The 24,668-nt window shown below is 36.3% G+C and overlaps 1 protein-coding gene across 1 annotated transcript in view; it reads left to right on the forward strand.

Annotated features, from left to right (window-relative positions):
• Positions 1 to 24,668, forward strand: part of LOC136833945 (striatin-interacting protein 1 homolog) — an 87,976-nt gene that overhangs the window by 46,444 nt on the left and 16,864 nt on the right. Inside the window, 2 exon segments of the mRNA XM_067096226.1 lie at positions 824 to 1,051; positions 5,858 to 6,161. Coding sequence (XP_066952327.1) covers positions 824 to 1,051; positions 5,858 to 6,161 — 532 coding nt within the window.

Below are 24,668 nucleotides of genomic sequence, written 5' to 3' on the forward strand. Positions count from 1 at the left end.
TGAGAAAACTCCTGTAACAATAGCCATGATGAAGTGCCACAAAGAAGTCAAATCCCTGGCATTAAATTGGAGATGGAAGAGAGCACTGGCAGATGAAAATCTAGGGCAGATGAAGGGGCACAATGCCTGGAGCCCTAATCCTGAGCAATACAAGACCCTAATCCCCTTCTTAAGAGTAGTGGATACAAATGAATAACCACTTGATTAGCAATCACATGAGTTGTAGAATTAATGCTGCCTCTGCAACCTTAAATTCAATATTTTAAAAGAAGCTGGTGACTTGTGAGATTTAGTGGGCCAAGATCTTTGAGACCTTTTTTAGATTAGAATAAATGAGTAAATTAATGACATCTCTCATATGATGTGAAAAATCCAGGAAATAAGCTATCTGATATCCCATTTTGGAAAATACCTGAAATTTTTGTGCCTAAAATCTTAAAAAGTCATTTCCCTAGAAGAGGTAAATCAGATTCCTTGAACCTGATGCTGTTCATGGAGATGATATGAAGCCATTTATGGATAGTTCAAAGTCAGTGTTGTTACAGAAAAATTACCTTGCATGTTGTATGCCAGTGACTCCATTATAGTATGGTTGATTATTCTTAATAGTAATTCATGTTGTTGTGGTATATTTAAAGTGGGTAATGTTAGGAAATGGAAAATTGTTTGGAAATATTGATGATGATTTATTCTATTTGAGCTGAAAACTTATTGATTTTGGTATACAGACTGAATATTACAACTTTTAAGTATTGACAGGGATATTTTAATTTTGTATTAGCCACATAAGTGTTATTCCTAAATTCTTGCCTTTTTCTTTCAGAATGACTGTTGTTCAGAGCATGAAGTTGGGTGTAGATGTTAACAGACATAAAGAAGTCCTTGTTAAGGCAGTCTCAGCAACTTTGTTGCTTTTGCTCAAACACTTTCGTATCAATCATATATACCAGTTTGAATTCATGTCCCAACACCTTGTTTTTGCAAACTGCATTCCACTTATTTTGAAGTTCTTCAATCAAAATATTATGGCTTATGTTCAAGCCAAAAATACGTAAGTAGTCGGGAAATATGTTTTATGTGATATAAATGCATACAAGTAAGGCATGCAGTAGGATTGTTGGCATATGTACAGTACTTGATTGTTAATATGCATATTTCAAAAAACCTATTGCTAAGCAAAATATTGATGCAAAAATAACCCAAATATCCCAGGAATAGTCGTTTTGTTGTTCTGGCATTATTTTCAGTAATAAGTTTATAGATTTACAGGTACAGATTTGAAATTTATAGTAGAAGTATTGGAACTTCAACAGTCTTATGAAAAATATTTTTATAAAATTAGCGTAATAAAAATTACTCCAATAAATGAAAAGACAGCAATGCTTAATACTATTCTGTTGCTTTTACATTGAAAGGATAATGCCAGGAATGTACAGTAGCACTTAATTTTATTATATTTAAATTAGCTAACATATATACATTCATATATTTGATTAAAACAAAATTGAGGAACGAGATGAACCGAGTAATTTCTGTTTAGTGTGACAAACATGATCAGTGTAGCCTTGCACTAAAAAAATTCCACTTAAAGAACTGAAAAGATAATAATGTTTTATAAAAAGTTTTGTGTATAAAGCAAATGTTCATCAGGATCATGACTTCGATACTTGCAATAAATGATTACAAGTCGTAGCTTAGGCTATAGCCAAGGCTACATAGGTCTAGTCTCCAAAGGGGTTTCTTCAGTTTGAATAAAAAAATAAATAGATAGATAAATAAGCGAGGTGGTAATCTTTGCTATTAGAAGTGAAGTACAGTTAGTTCTACCTTTTTATTATTTTACTTTTACTTTAGGGAATGGAAGACTTTAATCAGGTCAGACATTATCAGCCACACCTGTTGTGTGCAGATTCTGGAGAATGACAGCAACAATAAATATTATAAATAACAACAAAACAATAATAATAATAATAATAATAAATTAGTATGGCTCTGGAGTACAGGCCTATGCTATTGGCTTTATAATATACTAGGCTATATTTCAGATAGCAACAATATACAGTTGCGTCCAATCTTTGTAGCTTATAAAGGGTGTCTATAAGACCATAAAGCAGGATTTGTGAAATTCCTCCACAGTCTTGGTGTGGTATACTTCCATCATTATTTTCTTCACACATAGGCCTATAGGCTTCATAAGAATAATATAATCGAAGAGTGAAGTACATGTGGCCTATGGGTAGGGCGAGCGGAGGCAAAATGAGCCATTTAAACAGTTGACGTCTGGTTAAACTACGCCACAACTACATCTCCGATACATTTGTTACATAAAATGCATTACTATGGTGGCTAAAAAGTCAGATTCATTAAGTATTTACGTCTTTTCCTATTTACTGTAATTAAAAATTACTATGGTAATGTTTTTATAATGATCCAGCTGATATTTTGATAAAAAATATAGAACTGATACTTTAAAACCATGCTTAGTGAACTGTATCTTTTTTGAGGGAAGTTGTAAAATGTTTCGTTGTTGCAACTTAGCGTCATTAGAAATGTGAAGATGGTAAGAGTTGCTAGTTAACGAACAAAAATCACTGAAATCGGGTCACACGAATATTGCTGCATGCTTTACAGTAAATCAAGCAAAGCAAAAAAAAAATTTTAACTTATACTTATGTATGCACGCACTCATGTATCCGTCGTGAGCTCTACGAGATAGAGTCCTTTTTTCCCTGTAAGGATCCTCTGACAAATCTCATTACGGGGGCCTTACACCCTGTCTTGGTTCCAACGTCTGGTGACAGTGCTTGCCAGTAACAATCACACAACAAGGCAAGAATGTTGAGAAGCTTTTTTTCCCCTTATTAAAAAGCTTTTAGTTTGCTTTGGTGAACAGTTTTTCTGGCTGCACTAATCCACCATCCTCATTCAGTGTGGTAGTCAACTAACTTTAGCAGTAGGTAAGATTTATTCCAAATAATGAAAAATTTATGATAAAATTAATTATTTGGATACTTACCTACTGTTAAAGTGGAAACCCACCCAGCTTACCCACATCTTAGTGGATGGTCATGAAGAATTCTGACAAGAAAGTAAACATTCCAACGCCACCTGGTGGGAAACAGGTGATGACAGAGACAGTCCTAGTGGGTTAGCCAAGCGTTATTTTTTCATTTTTTTGCCAATGCCAATTGGCATGATAAAAGCAATTTTACCAAAGATGAAGAAAAGCTAATTTTACCACTAAGTGTCAAAATAATTAATTTTATAATAAAAAAGAGGTATAACTAAAACCTGATTGACTGGCTGAGTTGCCTTGGAGATCTGTTAGCCAGTCACATACATACAGGTGCTATGAAGTATAATTCTTAATACAACTACTGATACTGTATACAGTATACATAGAAAATAAATGTATTCTATTCATGCATGTACAGGACAAGTGCAAAAGTGACAGTAAAAATGATTTTATTATTACAATTCCTGACTGTCATAGCTTAATATCTTCCATTTCAGTGTTAGGTGGAAACTTTTATGTTTAAAATATGTTTATTACATAAAAAAATATATGATAACTGATACATCATAATTAAATGCCTTCTTTCTTTTCTGTGCCAATAGCAGGAGACACAGAAAGGCACTTATAGATAGATATGGTGACTGCTTAAAAACACAATGTAGATTCAGGAATTCATAAAAAAATGAGTAGCAAAACAGAACACTATAGAGTAGGATTGAGTGGCTAAAAACACTAGTGGTTGAGTGGCAGACTGAGAAAAGGGGAGCATTGGTTGCCTTGCATTCAGGAGGCATTGCACACAGCATTGCTTACTCAGGAAAAAAATTTAAATTAAAAGTTTCATTTCGTGGGTGTGTTCTCAGAATTATAAAATTGAAAAAGTGTAGATTGGACACGCTCAACTCTGAGTATCTCTACATAGGAAGAATGGTAATGCAGGGTTTTGATTGAAAATTGTTCTTTAAATACCAGTGTGTGTGCCTTAATACCAGTACGTTAGTCAGCCCCAAAAAGTTTGAGGCATACTACAGGTTGAGGCTTATATTTGTAAGATAAGCTAACTATTTGAATAAGGCACTTCCATGTCTATGTGATTCTTGCTCAAGATCCACTTATTATTTTATCGTACATGATGATATCACTCGTAAATAAGATTATGAAATTTTGGCCTTGCAGATTTGTTGTTGCTGGTAGACAGATCATAGTAAAGTATAATATTGAAAGTTTTGTTACAAAAATGGTGGCAATATATGGAGGTAATATCAAATGATGGCCAAAACAGCCTGAAAGAAACTTGTTTAAACCCAAAAAGTAGCTAGGCAAAAACAAACCAAGAGTAATAATGTGTTTGATATTTGTCATTTGCTTGGATGACTAGAGCAAACATATTTAGAAATGACCCCAATTGATATTATTGGGTTCTTAAATGTTTGCAGTGTTTGCAGAGACCTTAAACGAAAAAAAAAAAAATGCTCAGGTTCAGTGACAAGTTTACACGAACAGTAATGTTGGTATAGGTAACAAATATAACATTAGACAGTAGTTCTCTAATTTTAGTTGTTAATAATTAGCCATGAATTATTAAAAAAATTACAAAAGAGAAAATCTTAGCTTTGTTTTGACAAAAGAGAATAGTTATAAATGATTAGCCTCTTGTTTAGGGTTCTTCTCGGGCTGGGACAAAGACCAAGTGACTTTGTTACTCCTGCATAGGGCTTTCCTAAAAGATTTGTCCTTAAATGATATAGAAATGGAATAAGGCAAAATTCAAGAGAGACAGCCATGTGAGAAGATGCCGAAGGGAATGGAAGAAGAGTAAGAGGCAGAAAGAAATGTTGCAGGGCCTGAAGAGATGCTAGAAAGAACTTTGTTCATTCCATGGTCTTCATAGTATGCTGCACAAAACGTACATTTGTCTTGAACCCTGGAGATGAAATGAAATAGTTCAAATGGTTTAGAAATATTTTTGGGAATCAGATTCTGTTGCAGTACAGTTGAACAAGAGTGCTTGGCAAGACAATTTTAGTGCAAAGAGGGTGACAAAAGATGGCAAAATTAGTAGGTTTTGTATCTGGGAAAGGTGTTTGATTGTTGGAATTCCATTGGTCTGGTTATTACCTTTGCCATGTACAAACAACTTTTTGTTTTGGGTGGCTGAAGATGGAGAGCTTTATTTCTGTGATAGAAATTCATTTAGAAAGAGGTTTTGGGAATCAGATTCCACAATGCCCTGTAGGTCCCGTTGAAGAAACCAATTGGTTCTTAGCCATGAAATAAGTGCAAAGAGGGGCCAGCAAAAGATGGCAAAATTAGTAGTGGTCTGGTTAAACTAAGGTATACTTAACTTGATTGTTGGAAATAAATGACTTCCCAAAAAATGTACAAGTTTTTTTGGGAACAAAAAAATGGCAAGATAGTGTTTGTTAAATTATGTTTTAGGACAGAATAGATTGAAGAGTAAGTTAATGAAGGTAAAGATGAGGAGTGGCTGGAAGGATATCTGATCATGATTTGGTTGCCCCAGAAGTGAAAATACAAGGAAATAAAAATTGTAGTTGGAAAGTAGTGGATCTTTCTGCTGTGAAGCATTAACTGAAATTGTGGCCCTCTAGTTATACACTACTTGCTATCTAAAGAAGTGATTTAGATTAATTTGCAATATACTCTGGAGAGATTGGTCAGCCACTAATTTGTCTTCACACAATTGTAATTGTACTATTTTATGTTGAAGTTACCGGTACTATTATAAAAGGCTTAGATTAAGGCAGTTGCTGTAAGCTGGGTGCTATATTAATCACTGTCAGTTATTAAATTTTAACTTTTTTATATCTTACAAAACAGGATAGCGTTATTAGATTTCCCTGCGTGTGTTATTGGAGATCCACCAGAAATGACTGCTGAAGCATTAGAAGCTGGTAGTGGCAGCCCAATGAGTGGTAATGTAAGTCCAGGTGGAAATGGAAGTCCCAGTGGTGGATGTAACGAAGGGAACATGAATCCAACCAGTGGTGTGTGTTGTTGGAGAAACATGTTTTCTTGTACCAATCTCCTAAGAATACTCAATAAGTTATGCAAATGGAAACATTCTCGTATTATGATGCTAGTTGTTTTCAAGTCAGCACCAATACTTAAACGAACATTGAAGGTGAGTGAATATGTAATTTCAGTAGATTGCATTCTTGATATTCTCCATATTTAGTGCTATTCATAAAAATTTTGTAAGGTGTAGTAGTCAATAATTTTATATTTGCCATGAGGATATGGATGAATATACATTAATACTCATTTTTCATATTGGTATCCATATAAGAAATTTCAAATGATTTGAAAGATTAGGTGAAGAAAATTTATGGACTTTATTGAAAGATCACTATTGTTTCCTGGCCAAAAAATATTAATTTCACATTAAGGTATGTAACTCATTAATATAAATATCGACTACTTGAGCCACCTTTCACTAGAATTGTTTTACTACTATAAACTCTCCTTAGGTATTTGATATTTCTGCATCAGTCCTGGAGTGTAGGGAATATAACTTTTTGCATTAACAGTCAAATTTGTTTTGGGTGACCTTCCACATTTCAACTAACAGCGAATGACAATCTTTGGAGACAAATCTTTGGAAAAAATTTATCATCTTTAAAATTTTATATTTAGTCTGCCATGAACAGTTACATTTAACTTATTACATAAAATTTTTTTTTATTTTAACTTATTACATAAATACTTTTTATTTACAAGAAGAAACAATTTGGGCAAGCTTCATAAGACTTAAAACTTTTACATCATCATTCTGGTTAAACTTAATAATAAAAATAATAATAATACAGTTCAACCTCTTAAATCCGGGAACCTTGGGACCAGGCCACTGCTGGACCACAGAAAATCCTGGAATATAGAACACATCCTTAAAAAATGAACCCCCTATGTAGACATAGTCTTGCAAGCTGATTCCACATACAAATAGCCTAGTTGCAGACTTAGCCTACTACTTGGCTAAGTTCTGACACTGCTTTTTATCATTTTATTACTCATATATTTTCACTTTATCATTTTATAACTTCATACTGTATAATGTTCTTTAAAATAGTGCACTTTATATAATACATTTAGCATACATTCCTGAGTTAGCTTAACAGTAAGTCATACTTTATTTAACACATTTAGCTTACATTCCTGAGTTATCCTAACAGTAAGTCAACTACAGTATTTAAATTTTCCTACCAACTTTTCTCATCATCTTTAGAATATTACTGGTGACTGTCATCTCCTAAATTTACATTATTCATAACTATTGCTATTAGTTTTCTCGTCATTTATTTTGACGGTAGAAGGTAATGAAACGACAAAAATAAAGAATGAATTTCGGCAATCACTCAGTGCATTTGAATGTCGCCGTCAAAACGTTAAAAAAAATCACACTGCCATCTATTGAGGAAAATGAACTCTAAACATCTGCTAACGGGAGAAAGTCTTTCAGGCACTCTAAGAGTAAGGAATTCATGCTTTGCTAAATGTCTCATTGTTTTGATTAAAAGTTTTGACTTGGTAGAGCCTTCTCAAGTGAAACCTTTAAAAAATGTATTTATTCATTTAAAGTTAATATTGAAAATATATTTGACTTCACTTATTTTCATTACTAACAATTATTTTCGTAAAAGGAAAAGATATATGGTAAATTTTTGCTGTTGGGAAGTTGTAAACAATACGTGGCACAGCTCTAGTGGCTGTGCAATGAAATAATGGCGGCTGATTCAAAAGCAAGCCAAACCATTTCTGAACCACAGAATGCCGGTTTTAAGAGGTTCAACTGTAATAATAATAGTAATTATAATAATAATTATTATAATAATAAGAACAATAACAATAATAATAGTATGCTGGTACCTCAGCCAAATGGACAGTTTGCAGGTCTGGCCTTCCAGTAATTACAAAATCCATTAACCCTGGGTGGGCGTTTATAAACCATAAAATTGTCTGTCGGTGCCGAAAGTAAGTCGTCGATTTCAACCTTCGGTCAACTTTGACTCGACTGAAATGGTCGAAAAACGCAATTGTAAGCTAAAACTCATACATTCTAGTAATATTCAATCATTTACCTTCCTTTTGCAACAAATTGGAAGTCTCTTATTTCGATTTATGGTGAATTTTTGAAAAACTTTTTCCTTACGTCTGCGTAGTAACTTTCGGCCGAAAATTTCAGAAATTCTTTTCGTGATTTTGTCGTAATTTTTGCACCATTTTATATTAGTTACATAAAGTCTTATATATGAAAATGTTTTCATAAAATACAACAAAAAACAACCCATGGTTGTAGCTTTTATCAGTTTGGAAATATTTTCATATAAATCTTGATAAGTGAGCCTTCTCAACTTTGACTTGACCGAAATGGTCGAAAAAAACACAATTGTAAAAACTCTTACATGCTAGTAATATTCAATCATTTACCTTCATTTAACAAATTGGAAGTCTCTAGCACAATATTTCGATTTATGGTGAATTTTGAAAAAAACTTTTTCCTTACGTCTGCTCATGGTAACTAAGCTGAAAATCTCAATTTTTCACTTTGTCATAATGTTTGCAATTTTATATTAGTCGTTACATAAAGTTTTATATATGAAAATGTGTGCAACTTCATGTCAACAAAAATAACTCATTAGTAGCTTTTATCAGTTTTGAAATATTTTCATATAAATCATGATGTGCCAAAATTTAAAACCTTCGTCAACTTTTGAGTGAAATGGTAGAAAAACGCAGTTGTAAGCTAAAAATAATTCTAGTAATATTCAATCATTTACCTTCATTTTGCAACAAATTGGAAGTCTCTAGCACAATATTTCGATTTATGGTGAATTTTGAAAAACTTTTTCCTTACGTCACACTTTGTCGTAATGTTTACACCATTTTTCTAATAGCCGTTACATAAAGTGCTATATATGAAATTGTGTGCAATTTCATGTAGAATACAACAAAAAATAACTCATGGTTGTAGCTTTTATCAGTTTTGAAATATTTTCATATAAATCACGATAAATAGAAAAAATTTGACCTTCGGTCCTTTAACTCAACCAAAATGGTCGAAAACTGCAATTGTAAGCTAAAACAACAGTCTAGTAATATTCAATCAATTACCTTCATTTTGCAACAAACGGAAAGTCTCTAGCACAATATTTTGATTTATAATTTTTAAAAAACCTTTTTTTTTTACATCTGCGCGTTACAATTCATGCATCATTTGTGATAATATTTTCTCTGTGTTGCTGATCGTTTTACAATTTGTTATATACCAAAATCTTTGCAATTTAGTGTACAATAAAAAGGAAAAAAAAACTCATTAGCTTTAAATGTTTTGCTCACAGAAATTTTTTTTTTTGCACTGTCATATATTTCAGTATTTATCATTTCTGATGGTTGCATACTAAACTTCAGACAATGACAAAAAAAGGAGCCAAAAATGAAAATCTTAAAAACTAAGAGTGCTGTGATTTTTAAAAAAACTTTTTTCCGCTTCAGGGCCGATAGGCAGACACTTTTGTAAATAGAGGCTCGGCGTTTAAGGGTTAAGTAGCAAAGATGCAAGTTTGTCTACATGATACCCCAGGCCCGAGGCATATGAAAATAATTTTTCCTCCTTTATTATGTAACTTTATTTCATTGTAAGTCTTGAAGAGGGTCTTGTAAGCTGTTAAATACAAGTAGGAGTAATAAAATATGAAAATAAGTAATTTATACAGTGGATGTGAGAGTTTTATGTGCATATGTGTGCTGATTTTACACTGAGCTAGTAGCTCTGATTTTGTGTTGCATTTTGATATACAGTATCCACATTAAAAATTAATTGACATTTCATCTAAATCTTCATTTTTCTGTGCCGGGCTTATTAAAGATATACTACAATAATACTGTTATTTATTTATTATGGTATAAGAACATTTACTAAATCCTTGCACCCAAAATATGTCTTAAGACACTTGAACGTAGGCTGTGTGTATCTCTGGTTGAAACTTTGGGTGAATATGCAGTGCACAATATTGACTGATGTAGACAATTATATTAACCCAAGAGATACCAGGGAGATGTCACTTTAGAACGACGGCAATATTATGCATTTACAACTTCAGTAATAGAACCAATATTTTCTTGATAATTTTTTAACCTACCACCTAATGTTATACATGGTTGTAATCGCCTTGTGTCGCAACTTAATAATAAAAATAAAATATAAGATACTTTTAAAAACTTATATTTAAAAAGAATATTTTTTGGAAAGAAAGCATTTTTTTTTCAAAACCACCTTTCAGTTTTGGAATGCTTCATGCAGTATTTTCTTAGACAATTTCAAATTTTTTCATGACAGTAGTACTCCCTAGCTATTCAAGAAATACCTATAAAAGTACAAAAAATATACAACAGTTATTAATTGGTTGAATGGGTGTATATATGTGTGTGTATGGCTACTGTCATATGCACACTAACTTTAAAACCAATATTACTAATCATCACTGTCATTGTAATTACCCATCTCAGTATTACTATTTGATGAAAATGAATAAACATCATCATCAAAAACCATTATCTCCAAAATTTACAAATAAACAAATTTAAGAAAATCTTTGACCGTTGTTCAACTTCAGGATACAAAAGCTTCCCTGGTCCCGCCCCGGCTGACGGAAAGTTTACAATTTTACTATTTTTATACCTATGATTAATTTTTGTACCTATAAAGTGCTGATTCTAGCAATGCGCAGCACCTTGTGGGTTAATCAAATTTTACTAAGGGATATTAACTCGTGAAAAATGGAGTAGAATAACAATATACAGCACAGTAGAGAAAACATGTTTTGATGTAGGAAAACCCCCTATTTGGTAGCTGCTTTGAGTCCTCAAAGGAGGAGTTATACTTGCATGGTCCCCCGGGGCTCCATAAGACAGACCAAGCAATTACAAAAAATTCTCTTATAGTTGGGCTCAGCCAGAGTAGTGCTTGTTGGCACAATGATAGAATAATAAAGGACTCAGAACAGTAAGGCTCTGTCTCCTGTCCTACAACATGCTCTCTCTATGTCCCACTTGCACAGATGCGTCAACAGCATATGTCAGCCATCTTCCCATTACACTCTGGTCTGTCCAGGAGTTCACTTATTCCCAGGTTGTGCTCCAGAAATCGTGTTCAATTAAGCATCTTTGAAGTATCATTACACCAACCAGGCTAAGTACTTAATTTTAAGTTCCTTAAAATTTTAATGGGTAGGCTTATATATGTAAATTGGGAGCCAGTTGGCCTCTGGTAAGGCGAGCAGTTAGAAGTAGATTGCTTGGCAACGCTATAACTTCCATGCTGTTATTTCTTGTCTGCCAGAGTGAAAATTAGCATTGAGGCAATAATATTAGACAATTTTGTTATTGAAACTTATTATGCAATGACCTTTTTAACATTGATAGATAATTTGAGGTTACCAGAAGGGTAAGCCTAACTTCTTGTTTGTGAAACAGATGTGATGGTAGTTCCCAGTTGTGCTTGAATTACAAGCCTTGGTGTTTACTAAAGGCCAGTATTTGTAATATTTTATAATCAAACTACTGTATGTGCCAGTGTATAAGGCAACCTTTTAACCTTAAAAATCTCCCCTAAAATGGCAGGTCGTCTTATGTGTGCTGAGTTTAAAAGTACACCTTGAATCCTGGCAAGATTTTTAATGATAGGCTAGCCCCTGAAGTGTCGATAGTTGTGTCTGTAAACAAAACGACTGTAATAACGGTAAAGACTGTAGGTAATTCAAGTGAATTACTAGCGACATAACTATCGATACTGTAAACAAAACAATTGTAATTACAGTAATACCCTGAACTTGTGCGATTCGAGTTGCACGAATTCACAGACGTGAGATTCGCGAATGCTAAGAAACCCTGCAAAAGTGTTTGTTTAATTTTTTATGTAATTTATAAGTTTTCAAGCTTTAATGTGTAAATTAAATAACATTAAATAATAAAAGTAATAATCTCTTTCTTTAACTGAGGTGAGAGAATTTTCATGGTACATGTATATGTTTATTTGTTGTGTATGATAAATAAATTTTTTACCTAATAATAAGTACTAATTTTCAAATATTAATAAGATTAAATAATAATAATAATAATATAGCTGTAATTACAAAATTCAACAAACAAACAAATATTTTTCCTTCATCTTCTGTAAGAAGCTCGAAGGCAAAAAGCTGTCAGACATGTCACTTTAACATGACAAGAAGGGGTAGTGTTGCTAATTAGTGGTCAAAGGTTTCTTGTAATTCTCTCTCTCTCTCTCTCCCCGTAATAATTCATTAAAAATCTCACTCTCTTAAGTAAGGACAACTGTTATCTCTCTCTCTCTTGTTCGTAGTTAGCGCAACCTTCATATTACTATTTCTCTGTATATCTTTTAACTGTACGGTAGATCATTTTAAATTGATCTAATTTTACCTGTACAATTTTCAAACTGTAAATGCCCCTTTTTAAAACATAGAGCATTTCAGAACAAAGAGAAAGAGACAGAATAAAGAAGTTTTCAAAAATGAGGTTGAGAAGACTTCTAAAAATAGATCGGTGGAATGGGGAGAGAGAGAGAAATAGTGGAATGGGGAGAGAAAGAGAAATAGTATACTAATCTTCACACTTGCCTATATTCTTACGTTAACCATTTATTTCTTTTTTTAAGGGTAATGTATTAAGCTAACTTTTAAATGAAATTACAGTAACTTTAATTTCATTTAAAAGTTAACTTAATAATTTTGGGAGCATGATTAGTGTTATATTTAGTATTTAAACTTTAGAAATAAGCATTTATTGGCATTTTTAGAGACCTTGCCAAACTTATGCAAAAATTCACCTTGTGCAAGGGATTCTGGAACATAACCTCGCGTAAGTTCAGATTATGACTGTACCGTAATTACCGTAGGTAGGGTAATTACCATAATTAGCCGTAAGGATGAGCGAGCTCTCAGTTTGTTACTGGCTTTATCCAGCGTACCATTATTATACGGCAAAAATATTAGACAATTTTGTTATTGATACTTATTATACAATGCCTTTTAACATTGATAGATAATTTGAAGTTACCAAAAGGGTAAACCGGGGTAGTCTAACTTTCATGTTTACAAAACATGGTTGTTTATGTAGTTCCAAGTTGTGCTTGACTTTTTGAGCCTTGTTGTTTACTGAAGGCCAATATCTTCTAGGTAGTATTTTGTAATCAAAGTAAAGGGTTTTGTGATATTGATAGCTCCCCAGTTATCCTTAATAACGAGGTTCTTCCAATTTTAAAGGAATACGTTCATGTGGAACTACTTCCAACTAGTGTTACCCCGCCGATAGTGACATCACAGTCGTTGAACATTTGTCATTATGTTTACCGTATATTTTTCCAAAGAGAATACAAATTTATTTTTTCGTAATGGTGAGCTTTGCCAAACATTTTAAAATCTTGAAGACACTGATTTTACACATTTTTGGTATGATGATTTAAATAATTATTGATTTTATGCATGTACCAACTAACTTACACTAGCTGATAGTGTTATTTAATTTAATAAATTTGGGGTCGTCTTATACGGTGAACATACCTCTAAACCTACATTTTTACATGAAAAATGGGGTTGCTTTATACGCTGCCATATACGGTAATTGGTTTTTATGACATTGACAGTTCCCCTCCGCTGGTAGTGATGTCACAGGTGTTGAGAAAAATGTCACAGGTGTTGAGAAAATTGTGGTGATGTTTGTCTTTTTTCTAAGGGAATACAAAAGTACTTTTTTGTAATGGTGAGCTTTGCCAAAGAATTTTAAATCTTAGGGATACTGATTTTACATATTTTTGATAAAACAATTCCAATAATTATTGATTTTATTTATGTACCAACTGACGTCATCTGTAGGCTACATAACCTTTACCTGGTGCTTGGGAATAGACCGAGTAATCAAAGTTTATTAAATGTCTGGAAATATACGGTATGGATATCCATTTAGTTTTGTCTCAATTAAGTTAAGTAGTATTTGTGAGTAAGTCCTTTAAGGCAATGTTATTGTAGTAATTGTGAATTAATATTTTAATACAATGCAGTAAACCACGCGTATTTGCAGGAATGAGTTCCAGACCCCCGCCCCGTAAATAGTTAACATCTGCAAATACTTAGAACCCCCTCTAAAAATGCTTATAATTGCCTATCTTGAAAATTCAAATACCTAATGTATACTTAAAGTATCATCCTACATCATATACACCTTAAATTACTATTATATTACTGTATTTCTCTTTGAAGTTATATTATTAATATCCTTTCAAAGTCATCTTAAACATTAGTACCCTTAAAAATATATACATACGTACTTCTAACCCTTGTGCTGGCACGGGCACGGGCAAGAGAGAGAGAGAGTTTATCTCATCTCTTTAATCTCTCATTAAGCAACTGACAGCAACAAAATTTATGGCTTTTACTACCCATTTTTAAAAAAGAGAGAGAGAGAGAGAGAGAGAGCATCTATTTTTAGAGGGTACATTTTATGGTAAAATAATGATTTACAGTACTAATTTTCAAATATTAATATTAATTTTAATAAGATTAAATAATAACATTAATAAAAATAATAATTCTCTCTCTCTCCCTCCCTCCCTATCTCAGTTCTCTCTCTCTCTCCCTCTCTTACTGAGTTGCGAGAATTTTTATGGTATGTTTATTTGTTTTGTATGATAAATGATTTACCTAATAATAAGTACAGTTCTCATTTTCAAATACAGTATTACTAATAATAATAATAATAATAATAATAATAATCTGTAATAATAATAATAATAGACTGTAATTACAACATTTATGTATTTCTGTAGTAAGTTATGAAAAATTTTAAACAAATTTCAACCCTGATCTTTTGCTGAGTTTCGGAGCTCAAGGGGGAGGGTGAACCTGTCAAGTGTAAAATTTGACATATTTGACGGGTTCACCCTCCCCCCTAAGTTCCGAAACTCAGCAGAAGATTGGGGTTGAAGTTTGTTTTAAAATTTTTCATAACTTGCTATAGAAATGCAACAGTATATTATTATTATTAATATTGTTATTATTATTATTATTATTATTGAATGAAATTGCTGCATCAGCTGCATTGATCTCACATAGAGTCTTCACTATTTTCCTTATAACAGTTTTTGCTCTGTTACTACAACTGGCGAGTAACGTGCTATTGTAATTAATTAGGAGGAGTTAAATTCCTGGGATAAGTAAGTCAAATATGGTGAACATAGTCCATAGAATTATTTACACATAAGGACAAATATATAGTACAGTATGTCCATTCTGGTTACGTGTCAAAATCTTGAAGTGGCCAACGTTTCTCCCAGATTCAGCAGATTATGATCATGGTAATGGGTTGGAGTAGACTGGTGATGCTAGGGGGATCTACTTTATAAATAGTTGTAGGTCAGCAGGGGGTTTTCTCATGCTGATTTGTCGTTGGTTGGTGGCACATAGCAGCCTCCTATTGGCTGGAGAAAGTTTTCCCAAGTCCTTTCTCTGCGCTGTTGCAGCCTAGCAGACCGTCGAGGCAGGGGCGTGACGTTGCTGGGTGGTGCGTGACGTTGCGTGACGCCACAGCGGCTTGAATTTTCAATGGCTGCTAGGTTGCCCATCTCATTAGGTATTACTGATTTTTAGCAACGTCACGGCAGCTCGAATTTTCATTGGCTGCTGGGTTGCTCTTATCATCAGGTACTCTTGGGCCAGGGGTGTCGTTCAGTCTGGTATTACTGACGTGTCCTGGTATATTTCTTCTTACGCTGGTGGGGAGGAAAAGCACTTCCTGAGTTGCATTCAGTGAGGGCTTCTCTTATTGAATAAGGAGCACCTCTAGCAGTCGTGGATGTCACTGGTCAGGGGCCCTCCCTATTATCTTGGTGTTTTTGATAATACTGTTGCGGGAGATGACTTCCTGGTGGGTGATCCTGGTGTGGTTCCTAATAGCTCCTTCCTGTGTATGGCATGAAATTCTCTTGGACAGCATCATAGTTGTCATTCCAATGTAAGAGCCGGGACATCCACTGATGGGGCATGAAAATTGGTAGACTACATTCGTCTGCTTTAAGGGATCTCTTGCTGGCAGTTCTATGTCGGGTTCAGTAGGGGTCACATTCTCCATTATAATTTTCTTCATTATGGCTTCCGTCTTCATGATATCGTGAATGCATTTTTGCCTTGTAAAACAGCTTGATTTTTCTCTTGTGGGGTGGGGCTGTGATCTCTCATTCTCGTTATACCACTGATCCAGCACTGTAAGGACTTCCTTATTGATTTGCCTAATGAAGAAAATTATAATGGAGAATGTGACCCCTACTGAACCTGACAAAGAACTCAAACTCATCATCTACTACCAAAATCGAAAATGAGTACTTATTATTAGGTAAATAATTTATTTATCATACAAAACAAATAAACATACCATAAAAATTCTCTCATCTCAGTAAGAAAGAAAGAGAGAGAGAATTATTATTTTATTATTTAATGTTTTTATTTAATCTTATTAAAATTAATATTATTTGAAAATTAGTACTGTAAATCATTATTTTATCATAAAATGTACCTCTAAAAATGCTTATTTTTGAGTTTTGAATGATTTCATCTTATATTGTTTAATCTTACAGTATTATTATTATTATTATTATTATTATTATTATTATTATTATTATTTAATCTGATAATCTTAATATTTAAAAATTAGTAAATCATTTTTATCATAAAAATGTATTTAGTCATGAAAATAACATCAAAATACACTAATTAGTGAATATTTCTCGATGAAAAAGTCCGCAAATTGCTGAATTTTTCATGAATAATTTACAGGTATGTCCCACAGAAAATCTGCAAATCATGAGAACACGAATACAGGGGGTTTACTTCTACTATTTTATGGATATAACCCATTGATCCTGTTTCCTTACATCATACTATGGGATCCTGTTTCCTTACATCATACTATGGACATGTACTTGTGGCCATGTAGGCTTGTGTTAATTTGAATTGTTTGCTGCCTATACAGTGATATAGGTAGCTAACACTAGGAAGTTTTTAGTAAACACTTGTTACTTTGTAAGCTGTCTCTATGAGTTGTAGGTTTCAAGAGGAGCATGGAAGAAGGAGACTACTGTACATCATTCTGGCAGAACCATGGCAGTGAGTGGTAGGTTCAGAATTCACATTTGGGCAATACTCCAAAAGCAGTGGATTCTAGGAACTCCCACTTCAGCTCAACCGATGGAAACAAAGGGTCTTTCTTTGGGAGAGAGGTCACTAATACCTGAGATGAGGTGGATATAGCCACTGAAATTTCCCCCCTCTGAATCTGGAAGATCTAGGGAACAGTCTTCTTCTTTACATGAGACAGACACTTCAGATGAGAATCTTGCCTTTCCCAAGCAGCAATCTTGTATTGAGGGGCAGGGTCCACCCAACCCCATCTGAAGTGTCTGTACTTTCCAGGGGGTAGTGATTTCTCCTGGACTTCTACGCTGCCAGGCAGTGGTGATATGACTGCCTTGGCCCAATCAGTTCATGCAGGCTTCCCTGATAGGAAATTCAGCTTGCTGTACTTTCTTTACTGCCAGACAGTGGTGACGACTGCTTTGGATCATTAGTTCATGCAGGCTCTCTTGATGGGAAAATTCTGCTTGCAGTACTTTCAGAATTCTGGGAAGAAATCATGAACAGTATCAAGGATGACTTCTTCATCCTAAATGTAAATCCTTTGCAGACTCACTTGCTACTGAGCATCAGCATATCAGAGATGCTATCCATGATTCCCAAGAGGAATTCAGGTCTTTCCTGGATATGGCATTGGTTGTGATATGTAAAAATTTCTTTCCCTTTAAACTAGAGGATTCAGAGGCTGCATAGTCTGCCCAGGCAGAGACAGGTTTCTCACCAAATCTCAGGTCATGGGGACTAGGTGATAAAAAACTTAAGCCCAAAAAGAAGTTGAATCATTTGTCTAGATCCTCGTTCAAATCAGAATGGATAATAAGAGACAGCCTACTTACTCCCAGAGCTCCGACTGTTAACAATAATAAGACCAGGTCTTATAATAAAACCTCAAATTAGAATGTAGTACAGCCACCAATATCTGTCCCTGTGAATGATACTGATAACCCTTAGTGAGACACCCAAATGTGCATCCTTTCACATCAATAAAAGAAAAACCAATTGAGGTGAGTATATAAAATTTTGGGACACAGTGGCCTTTCCCAACACTAAATGGTTCTTGGTCCCTCCTTCATTGTGAATTGAGAAACTGTTTAAAGAGACAGTTATCCTACCTAATAATATAGCACTGAAAGCCAAATAGAAGCGACCATATCAGTGAAAGCCATAGAATCAACCCTTCCCCAGTTTAATGGAAAGTATAGTGCAACAACAATTTTACAGAGCCAGTAACATCAATAACAGTGAGTCATATGAAGACAGAATTTCAGAATTTTGTGATGACTGGGAAACAAGAGTTTTTGGCAGAAATAAAGCCATTTGTCTCCACCACCCTAGTATCTGATAGTGCTACAAAGGAATGAGCAACATTTTTCCTCCCTTATGAGGGGGCGGGGTGAAGCTCCCATTGGACATGGCTACCTGGCAATATGTGACCCCTTAAAAGAAAAATCTGAGAACAACCATGGCTGAATTTTATGCTAGGCTCATCCTATTAAAGAGTTTCCAGAGTCTTCCTGAACAATGTTCACTGCAGTAGCCAAAACTTATGTGAACCCTATTGGGAGCACTCTATGACTTTCTGGAGTGTCACATTAAGGTTTGAAAGGAAGTGTTGGTGGGCTCCAACATTTCACTTCCCATTGTAACCTCCTATTGCATTCTTCCCCTATTTATTGGGACATTTTTTGAAGTCTGTTGTTGCACAACTCATTGAACAAGCCCAACAACAGAATTGCATAATATATACTGTTCTTGGAAAAGGGGAATTTGGAAAACAATATCTTTGAGAGTTTCCTCTTCCTTAGCCGAAGAAAGCTTGGTGTGAATCAGAGCCTTACAACTATCCAGTCACTACTAAAGGACCCCTCCAACAACAGGACAACAATAGCATTAGCACCCCTTTCAAATGGACAAAACACTCCTACCAGGGAAAAGAAAAATCAACTCTGGGACAGCATATAACAAGGAAGGGAAGAGATGGAGCCCCATGACTTGCATGGTTGGGGTTGTTTTCTACAACATAACATGCAGTGGAAATCCTCCCCTTTCGGGACAAAGTATAAGTTTCAATGGGCTAGGTAGAGATGGTCTCACCCTCCCCTCCTCTAAAGTAGTTTTTCCAAAAACTGTGCCCCCTTTTAAATGGGCCACAGAGATGACAGCTTTATTTGCCATCACTCTTCAGCATCCCCAAGAAGCATTCTTCTGAATGAAGGGTGATCCTTGACCCGTCAAATTTGAACCAACATTGTTTGCATAAATTTTTATATATATATTGTACTTATTTTAAGGGAGCTCAGGAGTGAAGGAGATTAACTGTGGCCTATCTAGATGATTGGCTAATCTGAGGAGCCATCAGAGAAGAGTGCTGATGAAACCTGAGAATGGTAGTTGACAGACTCCAGTCAAAAGCTTTCTTAATAGGAACAAGTCCCACCATTTACACATCCAGCAGACTTTTTCTGAGGCTGGGACTGTGTTGGGCTACTCTTTGTGGACAGCTATCTCTTCCCAACAGCACTCAAACCAGAATAAGGAAGGAACTGAGAAGATTCCTTGCACAGCCCAGCTTTTCTACTGTAGATGATAATTGGAAGGAAGTCTGGGCCTGTTACAGTTTGGGTCCATGGTAGACCTAATCCTGAGATTGTGACTGTAGGATTTAAAGAAGGATCTGAGAAGATGACTTGCACAGCCCAGCTTTTCCAGACAACAATTGGAATGAAGTCAGAGCCGGTTACAGTTTGGGTTTGTGGTAGATCTAATCTTGAGATTGTGGCTGTAGGATTTAAACAGAATCTGGCTCTTACATGCTAGGAAAAGACTTTGTGATCGCGTTCATCTGAGATTGGGAAGATATTCTGTCCTTGGACCTGGAAGGGGTCCCTGGCAAAGAGGCTGGCCTGACTTAACCATTCCTATGGGTGATAATACACATGGATGCCTCCTTGACAGGTTCGGGAAACCATGGGGAGGATTGTCAGTTAGGGGGAAGATGGTCACCTGTTCTGAGGGAATGTCCTTCCAGCTTCCCGGGGGCTGTTGGCTATCTTTCCATTTCAGAATATTGAAACCTCCAAAAGGGACCCACATTTTGTTGGTCCTAGACAATATGACTGGAATGTCTTATATCAGGAGGTTAGACTCATGCTGAGCTCCTCTCAAGTCAGTAATTGCTAAAATGCTTCCACAATCCAGAAGTGGACTTGTTTCCACATGTCAGAACCATCAACTTCCAGTGCATGTGTCTCTGAACCTGGGGATTCCTACAAGACTGGAACAAATGGGGGACAATACTCTATACCTTTTTCCTTCATTGTGTGAGACTTTGAAAATTTTGAACAATCTACTAGCTTTCAACAGAACCACTTGTCTAGCAGCCAAACAGGCATTGGTTCTTATTACTTCAACAATGGACGAAAAGATCAATTCCACTATCGTCTTCTGTTCTATCCCAGTCAGTAGGAGGGAAAGTCGTTTACGCACCCTCCTTTCTGAGCCGAGACCATCGCATACTGATTTTTAAAAATATCTATCGTGAAAATTACTCACCCACATTGCTAGGTACCTAGTGCAAAAATTACTGACATCATCTATCCAGCAATACTGGTCCGTATGGAAGATATGGTTAGATTATATCCATACTGAGAGCCTGGTTGAGATTTCTATAAGAAACACTTTTTATTTTTTCGTATATATACCCTTTTGAAGACAAATGCCTTGTGGTTACAACAGTCACGGCATACAAGGCTGCATTAACGAAACCTTGCTTTATGGATTCAGGATTGACTCCAGTATAGAAGTTGTCACTTCCCTTTTGCAGTCTTATGCTCTCTATAAAGGCCCACTCCCGAAAGGCTTCCAATTACTTGGTCCCTGAACAAGGTGCTTAGACTTCCATCAACCCCTCAATTCATTGGACCCAATACAACCACAATGCCCATGCTACAAAAGGCGATCTTCTTGATTGCATTAGCATCAGGAGCTTGTATTAGTGAACTGGGTTCTCTTAGATGGGGATGATGCATCATGCAAACAGCTGACCATCAATAATTATTAACCCCTGGCCCATCATTCCTGGTCAAGAATGAGGATCCTTTAAAAATGAAATCTATTCTTATAAGAAAACTCAATTTAGAAGACGAGACATTATGCCCAGTTCAAGCACTTAAAGGATTTTGACAAAGGAAAAATCTATTTCTGGAGAGGGGCCCGTGTCACCCGGTGAAATAGTCCATTCAGCACTTATTTCTAGGTAATTCCGTTTGCTAGATACCAGAGAAAGCTAAATGAAATGCTGGAGTTACTACCCCAGAGCGAGCTCCACTAGATGGAGTCGTGTATGGAAAAGGGTGAACTACAAAAACACGGAACCTTATCCTATAGAGATTCCCAATGTCAAAAGTCCCAACGAGAGAGGTGCCGATACAAGCCCATGCACTACTCATGGACTGTATACAAGGCAACACTAGCCGCATTCCATTTTAGCACGTTTTTTCGTTCACACGTAATTTAATTTTGTGATCCTTATTTTGTGCTCTATTTTGGTTTTTTTATGGCATCCTCGCAAGGTTCTTCTTCAATTACTTGAGTACCAGTGTTTTGTTGTTTTTTAGGCGATTGAGGCTTCTTATTTTCCTTTAGTTTAATAATTAAAGGAATTTATAACGCCTCTCGATCTCCTCTCACGTCATCTCTTGACCTCTCTGGTCTTGGATCGGCATTTTTGTTTTGTGTTTTTTATTTGTATCCCTTTTTATTTGGGATGTTTTACCAGTAATGATCCCTAACTTTAGTGGGTTTGATTAATTTTTGTTTGTTCTGTACCCATTTACTACGAAGTGCTGTTTAGCGTTTAGGCTACGAGCTACCCCCGGGCCCATTCGCTTTTATCATGGCTTCATTACGAGAGTGATTTTTATTACGGGAGTGATGTTTAGCGTTTAGGCTACGAGCTACCCACTTGGGCCCATTCGCCTTTTATCATGGCTTCATTACGGGAGTGATGTTTAGCGTTTAGGCTACGAGCTACCCCCTCGGGCCCATTCGCTTTTTATCGTGGCTTCATTACGAGAAATGTTGTTGAGCGTTTAGGCTACGAGCTTCCCCCTCGAGCCCATTCGCTTATTATCATGGCCTTATTATGCTTTATTTTTGTCACTCACTTCTCTTAGCCTTTGGGGATCTTATTTTCATTGGTACTGTTATGGTTTTTACTTTGTTTTCATGATTTTGTTTATTTTGTGAATTTTGTGTTCCCTTCCTGGTCAAGTGCTGTCTTGTTGTTTAGGCTACGTGGTTCCCCCTCGGGCCTATTCGCTTCTTATTTTGGTCTTATTTTGTCTTGTTTTAGACTCACTTCTCTAAGTGTATGGGAACATGATTTTCATTGTTACATTTAATTTTTGACCTTGTGCTTGGATGCTTTTGAATTTTGTTAATTTTGGGATACTTTCTTTTAACTGGAGATCGGTCATGTCCCTTCACGTCCATGTTGTGTTGGGCCTGCCTATCCTCCTACATGTACCTTATAGACAATTTTTGTTTTATTATGATTTTTTTTTTTGAGTTATTGGTTAGCCTTTACCCCTCTCCTAGGCTTCCTTCCTTTACATCACCTCAGTTAGGTTAGCCTAGGGGTTGGCTGTAACACTTTTTCCCTTCGGGGAAAAATTCGTTAAGGAGGGGACGATCTCGATCTGTACGTATGAGTTTCATGTCGGTGATCTCGTTCTGTACATGTGTGTTTTATGTCTGGTGCTTCCCTTTGTTTGGTTTTGACTTGGATATATTGCCTCGTCCACCCTCTCCTGTTTCGGCTTTTCACTTAGGCTAATGTTCCTAATAAGTTAAGCTGGAATAGCGAGGGTTTACCTCGTGAGCCTATCTTAGTTCAATCCTTCTTTGGGTTGCTTACCAATGGTGACCGGGAGTGCTCTCCCCACTCCTGTTCACATTTCTTTTACCGACTATATATATGTTATTTTGTGGTTTCGAGAGTCCCCTTCTCTCCCTTTTTATCCTTTGCTCTCTCTCCCCTTGGTTTGTTTTCAAAGTTTGTTAACTTTCCAAGGCTTGAGAGCAATTATCCTTATTTTATGTCGTAGCCTAAATCCCCTCCCTCTGCATTGATTGATTGTCCTTCGGTGTGTCTGAGTTGGCACTCCACCTGGACCTGGAGGTGACCAGGAGTGCTCTCCCCACTCCTGTTCACACTCCTTTTATCTTTCTTTGCTCTCCTGGCCGTAGAGGTTTTTGCCCTTCCTCTCTTTTTCTCTCGCTCTTGTCGTGCAACACAGCTTACATAGCGAGGGGATCTATGAGAATCTCTGGGCGCCCGGGGAGTGCTGTCCCACCCCTGGTCGCTGCTTTGGGTTATCAACCTCCTGGCCTATCCTTCCCCCTTCCTTTTACGTCGACTATTTCCCTTCGTGGTGCTTCCTACATGTTCGCACCTCACTGTTGGGATCTCATACGAGGCCAGTTAGCGTTCTCCACCTAACTGTCTTCTGCTTTATTTACTTTCGGCGTTCCCCCTCCTTTTTGCTACTACCTGTTCGGTGTTTCGTTATCTTGTTAACGCTCTCCTTGCTTACTGCTACGGCGGTTTTAGTGTTTAGCGGTCGGCGTTTATTCCCCCCCCACCGCTATCACTTCGTTCAGGATATCCTCCTCCGGGGGTTTTCCTCTCCTGGCTCGGAGTGCGCCCACTTCCGAACAGTTCATAACCTTCCCACATTTTGTTCAGACATAATCGCTTCGGAATGTTCCGTTGACTCTGTTTTTATGTCTATGAGTTTTGTCCTGTTAGCCCGGTTTTCTCTCGGTTTTCTCCGGGGTTTTCCTGGTCTGACTAGGCTATAGCTGCTACGGTACTCTGCTCCGCATCCGTTCCAGCATGCCCTTTTCTCATACGCTGGCTGGTTTTGTCAAGTGCAGGAATGCTCCGCTATCCTACAACAAACCAGCGTCACGGAGTCTATAGCTCCCATTCCGGTGCGCAGTCTGTTTTGGATTTATAGTTTGGCACGGAAGGTTATGAAGTACGCTATGCTCTCCTCCGAGCAGGCTTCTTGATGAACCCGTAGGTTTTATATATACCTGTCGGTTTTACTCTCCGCCAAACTCCGCCTCATGTGACTTATTCTTGACTCGAAGGTTGTTAAAATGCGCTATGCTCTCTCCGAGCAGGCTACTTGATGAATCCGTAGGTTTTATCGCCGCCAAACGCCGCCTCCTTTGTCTTATTATTAGTCGTTTGGCACCCGGCAGGTGGCGTTGTACGCTATGCTCTCCCGAGCAGGCTACCTGATGAATCCGTAGGTTTCATATACACCTGTTGGTTTTACCTCCGTCAAGCTCCACCTTATGTGGCTTATTAATAGTCGCTCTTTCAAACTCCGTCTCCGGGCGGGATTCTTGTTAATTCGGTA

Source organism: Macrobrachium rosenbergii, chromosome 52 (assembly GCF_040412425.1).
Source record: "Macrobrachium rosenbergii isolate ZJJX-2024 chromosome 52, ASM4041242v1, whole genome shotgun sequence".
NCBI classification, from domain to species: domain Eukaryota; kingdom Metazoa; phylum Arthropoda; class Malacostraca; order Decapoda; family Palaemonidae; genus Macrobrachium; species Macrobrachium rosenbergii.